General features: G+C 40.4%; 2 protein-coding genes and 1 pseudogene across 2 annotated transcripts in view; 2 read left to right on the forward strand and 1 right to left on the reverse strand.

Annotated features, from left to right (window-relative positions):
• Positions 1-856, forward strand: part of LOC104819643 — a 3,890-nt pseudogene extending 3,034 nt beyond the window's left edge.
• A 670-nt stretch (positions 857-1,526) lies between these two features.
• Positions 1,527-6,295, reverse strand: LOC104819644 (beta-galactosidase 11). The gene is made up of 18 exons (XM_010549792.2): positions 6,000-6,295; positions 5,778-5,873; positions 5,569-5,681; positions 5,406-5,472; positions 5,211-5,303; positions 4,973-5,116; positions 4,804-4,898; positions 4,600-4,705; positions 4,407-4,491; positions 4,203-4,321; positions 3,940-4,107; positions 3,675-3,850; positions 3,495-3,595; positions 3,279-3,388; positions 3,051-3,161; positions 2,851-2,955; positions 2,273-2,767; positions 1,527-1,802 (listed from the first exon to the last, which is right to left on the reverse strand). Exons 1-18 carry the CDS (start codon positions 6,195-6,197, stop codon positions 1,668-1,670), a joined length of 2,517 nt encoding a protein of 838 aa, XP_010548094.1. The 5' UTR covers positions 6,198-6,295; the 3' UTR covers positions 1,527-1,667.
• Positions 6,296-7,158: 863 nt separating this feature from the next.
• Positions 7,159-9,007, forward strand: part of LOC104819645 (rac-like GTP-binding protein ARAC3) — a 2,614-nt gene continuing 765 nt past the window's right edge. Inside the window, exons 1-7 of the mRNA XM_010549793.1 lie at positions 7,159-7,423; positions 7,984-8,071; positions 8,175-8,284; positions 8,381-8,444; positions 8,540-8,604; positions 8,748-8,813; positions 8,891-9,000. Coding sequence (XP_010548095.1) covers positions 7,325-7,423; positions 7,984-8,071; positions 8,175-8,284; positions 8,381-8,444; positions 8,540-8,604; positions 8,748-8,813; positions 8,891-8,995 — 597 coding nt within the window. The 5' untranslated portion in view covers positions 7,159-7,324 and the 3' untranslated portion in view covers positions 8,996-9,000. The remainder of the gene's footprint in view (positions 7,424-7,983; positions 8,072-8,174; positions 8,285-8,380; positions 8,445-8,539; positions 8,605-8,747; positions 8,814-8,890; positions 9,001-9,007) is intronic.

A 9,007-nucleotide genomic window follows, 5' to 3' on the forward strand; every position in this document is an offset into this window, starting at 1 on the left:
TGCTGAAATGGCTAAGTATTGGTTCGGTCTCAGGTACTTGTGGCGTGGCAAGCATACATTTGCCATTGCTCAACACAAACATCACCGCAGTATATACGAGGAAGCAGATGCGTGCAAGAGGAGGAAATGATACGCCCGACCTCTGATCGATCTTCACACGAAAATATATCGGTACGAGGGATTAGAGCCGTGGAGCATCAAGAAGAACACAGTTAGCGGTAAAGATCACATCTATCAAATATTAATCTCTTATCACATGCTTTGCTGCTACTAATAAGGATAGAATGATACAATAGATGTTCCGGAAGGAGCTGTGATAATAAGAGAGCACACGGCAATGAACAACCTCTTCAGCTGCCTCTGGTTCAACGAGGTTCATGTCTTAACGCCGAGGGATCAACTCAGCTTCGGATACGTCGTTTACAGACTGAAGGGGAACTTCGAATTCTTCATGTTCAAGAACTGCGAGTACAATTCTCTGTTTGTACTGCATCCTCATATAAGGGAGCATTCTTCAAAGATTGAATGGGTGAAGGATCTTTCTGAGCTTGGAGGGAAAGGAGAGAGTATGAAGGAGAAGCGCGGTGGTTTTGGACTCTGGACCCCTTATCCTATGGATCTCCGTTCTGTTGTTCTTCCTAAAGTGGTGAGAACTTCAAAAGCTGGCTGACAACAGACAAAGACGTTCACTTTGTAATAGATTCTCGATTTTCGATATGAATTCAAACGGTCATCTGTTGAAGGTAATAGAAGCCCATATTGAAACGGTAGATTCTCTGTCTGGATGGAGAACAATATCGATCAAATCAGTTGGTGGAGTCGCGGCTGTAGAACTGGTCGATGGTTTTGGCGGGAACACAATGAAGCAACTCGCGGAGGGAAGAAGATCCTGAACGAGAATAGACCAGGTGACGATCCGAGGCATTTCCAGTAAAACCCGTTAATGGCGTAACGGCATAACCACGAACGAGAAATAGACGAGGTGACGACGTTTCAGTCGGGAATTTGGTCGAACAGCTTCTCGGCTTCCAGAACTTTGCCCGAATCGAAATAGCTGCTCAAGGTCCGACAGGTAGTTAAAGCCGGGAGGCCTCTGCGACTGGAGAATCCAAACGGAGTTGCAGCAATCTTCTCCAAGATCATACTGATTCTGTCCCCCCGATAACGTACTGATCAAATCACCACGTGGGTATATTTCCGGACGAATCGAAATCTGATCTGAAATGTCGGAGAGAAACCTTCCCTCATGCATATATATAGTGAGGTTTGAACTAAAGACAGATTTTCAAGTTGCTTGAACACTTTTTTGATAATAGTTGTTTGAATTTTGTAATTATATATATATATAAATATTTATTGTATAACTAAAAATTGAAATTTAGATGACTATGATAAAATATATATATATCCGAAAACCATCTAAAATTTGACTATGATAGTAAACAAATTTAATTGCCCAAAAGAAACATGCAGCCTCAATAAATACAATGAAGCATATAATAAAATAGTTAATAAATAAAATTAAATAAATTTTGAGATTATCATCGTTCTAATAAGATCAGATACAGTAGAAAAAAATTATCATACACGTAACGTGAGATTTCTCCATATAACAATAATTTAAGTAAAAAACACACGCAAATAAAAAATACACAATCTTAGAATAATTAATTCTTCTTGTCACGACCACACTTGACTTGAACAGCAAGTGTCTTCACAACCTTAGGGCATGAATCCTTCCTGCCTTGTTGGAACTCTCCCTTGTTCACTGGGATCTCACACTCTGCCTTCCCCAAACAATACTGCACCAGAAAAAAAAATACACCGGGATTACGTTTCGTATTTTAAAAATTCATAACTAAACGATTATTTAATTTTATTCGATTCGATTACGATTTGGTCATTAATCAAATAATAACTCGTTTCGGTTATAATAGAAAAGGAAACAAATTTTGGAAACATTATTAAAGAAAAATGTTAAAGAACTCACTTTTAGTTATGTAACATAGTTATAAAACTATATAAACAAACTTATTATACTAATTTTTCTATTTAGATATGACATATATTGCGTATGAATCGGTGATACAAATTTATGAACAGTTAGGTTCGGTTTATTCTATTATTTTTAAATTTAGATTCGGTTATTTCGTATTTCGAAGATTTATAACCAAATAGTTATTTAATTTTAATCAATTTGGTTCAATTCTGTATAAATCGGTTCGGTTTTCAAAAAACGAGAACAGTTGAGACAATGTAGGAATTTGATTACCTTCTCGATGACTTGTTTGGAGATCGGAGCATTACATGATCCGAGGGTGAAGTTTCCACATGTTCCGGTAGGGTTACCAAAGCTGGCAAACTCCACGGCTGTAATCTTCTTAGTTCCTGAGCATTTGAGCGACGCAGTTAGATGGACACCATTGTTGATGGCCTGAAGCTCGTCCTTCTTCCTCGTCCAGTGTCTGACACTGGGCGAGTAATCTTCTCCGACGTATGAACAGACCTTGTCTCTGTTCACGATGACAAAATCGATGGATTCTGGTTTGACGTCAGGCTCTTCCTCGAATATGACGAGGAGGTTTTGCTTGGGCTTCAAGAAAGATCTCGGGATATGGTATTCGGTCTGAGTTGGCTCGCCTTGAGGGGACAAGAACGACATCCAGTATCGTCCGACGCCTTTTCCGTTCACCCAGATCAGTCCTTTACCCATTCCTTTCATCCGAATCGCCACCGAGTTTTGGCTCTCCGGCGCGTCGAAGTAGGTCTGCAGCTCGTGAATCCACATTGATTAGATTAGGGTTTGTTTTTTTATCTAGGGTTTTCGGTTTGGCATTGTTTTTTTTATACCTGGTACCATGTCATCCCCGGTGAGTTTCCGTCGAATTTCTGCCATTTCACCTTCTTCAAACCTTCCTCGGTGTGGATACCGAGCTTTTCGCCTTCCATACCGACCTAAAGAACAGTTTTGAAGGACGTGAAGGAGATGAAAATCTTGCTCAGACCAATCCTTACAGATCAATAACCAGTTAGATAGTATTGACAAGAACCTTGTTTCCCCATTTGTTGTGTTCTGTGAGATCAACTGTACCCGATCTCAATCCCAAGAGGGAAACCCCTCGAGGGCCTGTGTACCTGTGCTCCATGTATGATCCACTGTCCTGATGAATTCGTTCCGACAAAGATATCGATAAGAACACTTGTTTTGTAACTTCATATATCCTCAGATCGAGATCTTGAAACTAAACCCTAATCCAAATGTGTTTTTTTTTACTTACTGGATATCCAGTAAGAACACCTAACATCGCGAGGTGGTTCACGCCTTCTTTCAAATTAACGGCTTTCTGGAAGACGAAGCTCTTCTCTTCATGGCTTCCATGTGCGTTTCCTAACGAAAACATAACTCCATTTTCACGTTTTTCTCGCGGCATCGAACGTTTTATATCAGAATCTAAGGTATGGATATCGATCATTCGTATATGTCATGCCCTTACCAATGTATTTTCCGTTGATCCAGACGTGCAGCGCGTGCCCGAGACTGGCAATCCTCAAAGTCGGTTTCTTATTCAACAGCTCGTTCTTTCCGACCTTAAAGCTGCAAACCCGAGAATACGTTTTTTCACGATTGATGTTTGTTACTTCTATCTATATGAGCTGTTACCAATGATAAATACCTCGTCGTGTACCATGCGTAGTCTGTCTTGTCCTTAGCCAAACCATAGAGTTCAACCGGGATATAGGAATCACCGTCGAGACCCTTTGGCACGGACTCGCTGAAAACGTTAAACTCGAACTTTTTGTTCGCCTTTTTGGATTTGATGAAGTTCCTTGATGTGTGTTGAGAGAGGATCTAATTCGATTCGAAGTTCAAGAAAAGCGATTAAAGATCGGAATCTAGATGGATCGAGATTTAGGGTTTAAAGTTTAGGGTTTCGTCACCTGTGCAGTGTTGTAAACCACAGTCTTGCAGTCCGGGAGGATACTGATGGATCGAGGAGGTACGATGTAATTCCTGCCCTTAAAGTTCACGGCTACAGCGGATTCCGTGTTGTTATTAGCTAAGAATGCAGCACAAGCTTTTGTTCCTGGCTGCTCGTAGTATCGGATCTGCAATGGTTACAGTCGGTTTAGCGCCCCGAAAAACCGATTCAACCCACAAAAGATTCGAACTTTTGAACCGTCGATGCATATTATTCAATAACCTCGGTATCTTGGTCTGGCTTCATGCTCCGAGGCTGGCCCCAAAGAAGTGCTTTCTTGCACAAGTTAAGAGCGTTGTGTAGTTGTTTCAGATGTCCGTATTTCGGTTCCCTTTCCAGACCTATGTAACGCATTTTACTCGATTTTATAACCGAGAATTCTTGATAGACGTAACCGAAAGTTCTGTCATTGCGAAATTTCATTACCGTATTCGTCAAGAGGTGCGTCGTCGTAGTAACGAGTCGTCACGTAATGCGCCGAGGTTCTTCCGAAGTTGGTTCCTCCATGGTACTGCCGAGAAAGAAAATGAGATATTTGAACGGTATTCAACTTCAGATTCAAAACTATATAGTTGATCATATATATATATATATATATATATCGAAAAATGGCCCGTACCATGTAATAGTTTACATGAGTTCCATTCTTGGAGAAGAACCGAGCGACGGAAAACGCAATGTCTTCCACCGATCTTTGGGTCGGAGGATCGCCAAAAACGCGGAACCTGCAGAATCACAAGAAAAAAAATCTGCATTCTTCTGATTCTGTTTCGTACCATTTTAACATTCTTGTTCTTGAACGCTATTCAGTGTATGTACTCACTGAGTAGTCCAGTTCTCGGTCCACAACGAGGGTTTATGCTCTTTGTTCGGGCCGGGAAACGTATCGCCACAATGCCTTCCATTGCAGGCATTGATCTGCAGACATGAATTCTCAAAGTTAAACCATTGAAAACTTTTAAGCAATGAGAATCTTTGTTTCTTGAACTGACCATTGGGTCGGGAGCATCGTTCTGCTTGCACATAACCCACGGGATCCCAAGATTCATCGAGTCCACGAGATTCGCCGCCCAGTTAATGTAGTTCATGCCGTCTTGTTTGTAGGCTCGTTGGACGGCACTGTACTCGTTTTCGATCTGTATTCATTTCCATTTACAGCTAAATCACTTTATGTTTCACAGGTTTCTTGTCCGAACAAACAAGTAAACATTTCATGTTTTTCGTTTTCACCTGTCCTAATATAATGGGTCCTCCCTGTGAAGCAAACAGCTTTTCTTCTTTCATCTTTTCGATTATCGTCCGAACGTATCTTTCTGTGTGTTCCTGCAAAAGATTTGAACACAATGTTATATCCATATAGTGTGTATGTTTCAGCTAATATATGCGTATACATACACGTATATATACGCACATCGTCGTATTTACCTTGAACTGTTTGTTGTCGGTTCTGAAGAAGATCCCGGGCACTTCTCTTAACCAGTAGGGAAGCCCTCTGATATGAACAGATCCACATCATTTAGTATCAAAGAAGATGAAAATCGCGAAATCGCGTTCGGATGGATCTATTAGAACGGATCTGATCACATACCCGTGAGTCCATTCGGCCTGGATGAACGGCCCAAGCCTCAAGGTCACATACATGCCATTCTTCTCTATCAGCTTGATGAACTTCACCAAGTCAGCATTCCCCGAAAAGTTGAACTGCGAATCAAATCATCCAAGAATTGGTACACGTTTATTACAACCTCTAAACATCAAGAACAAGGAGATTAGATTGTGTCTTTGAATCCCTTTTACCTTCCCCTGTTCAGGCTCATGAACATTCCAGAAAACGTACGTCTGAATCGTGTTCAGACCGCCTTGTTTCGCCCTCATGATGATGTTCGGCCACATCTGAACAAAACCCAGATCGCAAAACCGATCAAAGAACACAAAACGACGAAAAAGGTCGCGTCTTTTCGTAGATCAAACGTGAAAAAACCAGATATATTTCTAGGGTTATTGGAGATATATATATACATCAGGAGTGCTACGAGGGTAATGGACAGAGCCGGAGTAAAGAAGCTCTCGTTTGCCATTGATGATGAGAGAGGTTCCGTCATAAGTGACGCCGTTCTTCTTCTTCTTGGCGACGACACCAGAGAGAAACGACGACGACGAGAGACAGATCACGAGAAACGCTAATGGAAGCCATCGGTTCGTAGGATGTTGTCTCATGACGCTCTCTGTGTTTTTTTTTTCTCTTTTTTTTTTTGTTTTTTTTTCTTGTCCTGAGTCGGACCCCTTCCTTGTCGAAGGATCAGAAAATCAACAAGGAGAGCTCAAATAACAGGCTTCAAGGGAAGGGAATGATATAAGAGAAGGAATTCGCGATAGAGAGAGATTCACGGCTCTGAAAACTTCTTTCTGGTTTTCTTCTTTTTGTTTCTTTTTTTGTTCTTGTTGCCGATAGGTTTTGGCATTTGCTATTTTTGGAAGGTTGTGTGTTTTTTTGCATGGTCCCACTGTGTTCTTCCTCCTAATCTGGCGGGTAAACAGACGCAATCGAATTTTGTTAAAACCCTCTGGCCCAGTCAGAAGGTTCCTTAGTTGAAAAAAAAAGCAAAATTTTAAAAAAGGAAGATCCAAAATCGGCTCAGGAAAAAGATGCATGTGGGTTTCATTTGTTTTTTTTCCCTTGTGATAAAAGGTGCTGACTTTCTTTGTTTTGAATTTTGTATTTGTGCGAAACCATATAATATAATAATAATAATAATCGTATACCAAAAGAATAGCCACTTCTGTGGGTCGTTGGACGTCTACATTCGCATTTATAGAATAGCCATGTTATATGATACATCAAATATTTAATCGTCTTTTAATATTTTTTGGTGAGGGTATTCTATTACAAACTATGAGTATTATTATATTTTTTGGTTTTTAGATTCCAAATCGAACTTAAATAGCTCACTTTCCAATTCATCTATAATTATTTACCTCAACTCTAGGTTTTTATTATCATCAATAATAGATTCTTTTAAAAACGTCTATAATTATTGTCTTCTTAATGTAATTTAATAACATTTGAGAAACCAGAATAAGCGGTTAATGCAATTATTATATAATTGGTTTTCCATAAATTTTGTAGGGCCTCTCTCGTTTTGGGCAATGAAATATTTCAGAGCATGTGGGGGGAAGACTCTGCGAGAGACTTTCAGCTGCTTCCTCTTTGTCTTGTAGCTCTTAGGAACCACTCTCTCTCTCTCTCTCTCTCTCTCTATTTATATATACCAAATCTTACCTGCCCAGTGGAAAAATTAGGGTTTGCTGCTGCTGAAGAAGGAGGAGGAGGAGAAGCAGAAAAGATGAGCGCTTCGAAGTTCATAAAATGCGTCACCGTCGGCGACGGCGCCGTGGGTAAGACCTGTCTGCTCATTTCCTACACGAGCAACACCTTCCCTACGGTGAGAGAGACGTTTTCACTTCGAAAGTTTTTGTTTTTTTTCTTTTTCGAGGTTTCTTGTTTGTTTCCCGAGAAAATCGGGCGAGAAAATGAGCTCCCCAGAGCTGGATTTGACCTGGGTTCGGGAGGTGAAGTCTTAAGAATATACTCGTTTCTGAGGAATCTGAGGGCACACAGCTCTGGAGCTTTTGATTTTCTCGCAAATGCAGATGGAAAGTCTCGAGATTTTCTAGGAAAATTAACCTAAACACAATCTGGGTCTGCTTAAAGGATTGTTCTTTCTGCTCTTCTGGTAGGGTTTAACCATTTAGTGATCTTGTGCTTCCAAGTGCTAGTCAACTTTTGTTTGGTCGAATCATATGATTTTTGGCACTTATGCTATCCTTAGGTTTGAACAATCTCGCCTTCATATCTTTTTCCATGTTCCTGTCGGATGCTTCAATTCAATTTTCTCGACGTGCATTGGCTATTGTTGGTCCTTCCCATTATCAAGTATGGGGAAGAACTTAGTAGGTAAGGATATCAATTTTTATAACTTTCATTGGAATGTCGATTTGATAGGATTATGTGCCCACAGTGTTCGATAACTTCAGCGCCAATGTGATTGTGGATGGGAATACCATAAACTTGGGATTGTGGGACACTGCAGGCAAGTTACCTTAGATCTGATTTCTTTTCTTTGAATCTTTGTTTTTTAGTATCTTTCTCTCGAGAAAACCCTTTTTTGATAATGTTCTGATTCATTGAAACAGGCCAGGAGGACTACAATAGGCTCAGACCATTGAGCTATCGCGGAGCAGATGTCTTCTTGCTCGCTTTTTCTCTCGTCAGCAGAGCCAGCTATGAAAATGTCGCCAAAAAGGTGTACCCTTTGTCATAATCTGCCAATACTTGTTTCACATTTTTAACATCTGGTGATGCTGATTGCATCTGTTTGGTGTTCTTGTTTGGTTGTCAGTGGGTTCCTGAACTGAGACATTATGCTCCCGGTGTGCCCATTATCCTTGTTGGAACAAAGCTTGGTTGGTTCCTTTTAGTTTGGATCTTGATAAACTATTCTTATTTTTGGTTATGGGTGATTTCTTGAAACATTTTCTCAAATCTCATCGTCTTTCAGATCTTCGGGATGATAAGCAGTACTTTATCGAACACCCTGGTGCTGTGCCTATCTCTACTGCCCAGGTATCTTTTCCCTCGGCTTCTTCTAATGCGAATTTCACCGATTTCGCGTTAAAAACTTTTACAGGATCGTGTCATCTGATTGTCTTAGTTAGTTTTTTGTTCCATCCTTCACCATCTTGTCGGTTTTTCTTCTTCTTCCCAAGGGTGAAGAACTGAGGAAGGAGATCGGAGCTCCTGCTTACATCGAATGCAGTGCTAAAACACAACAGGTACCTGAAATTCTACGTCTTAATGGTAAACTACCAATGGGAAATCAGTTTGACAAAATCTATGTCTTAAAATACAGAATGTAAAAGCTGTCTTCGATGCTGCTATCAAGGTTGTTCTACAACCACCCAAAATCAAGAAGAGGAAGAAGAGAAAATCTCAGAAAGGTTGTTCCATATTGTGATCAAGGAAAGAG

Source organism: Tarenaya hassleriana, unplaced genomic scaffold (assembly GCF_000463585.1).
Source record: "Tarenaya hassleriana unplaced genomic scaffold, ASM46358v1 Cleome3, whole genome shotgun sequence".
In the NCBI taxonomy this organism is placed as follows: domain Eukaryota; kingdom Viridiplantae; phylum Streptophyta; class Magnoliopsida; order Brassicales; family Cleomaceae; genus Tarenaya; species Tarenaya hassleriana.

Coding starts and splice junctions, on each gene's coding strand:
- LOC104819644 (XM_010549792.2), bottom strand. CDS start 6,197: ATGAGACAACATCCTACGAACCGATGGCTTCCATTAGCGTTTCTCGTG. Junction 5,473..5,568: donor CAGGCCGAATGGACTCACGG/GTATGTGATCAG, acceptor TGTTCATATCAG/AGGGCTTCCCTACTGGTTAA. Junction 2,956..3,050: donor ACAACAAATGGGGAAACAAG/GTTCTTGTCAAT, acceptor ACTGTTCTTTAG/GTCGGTATGGAAGGCGAAAA.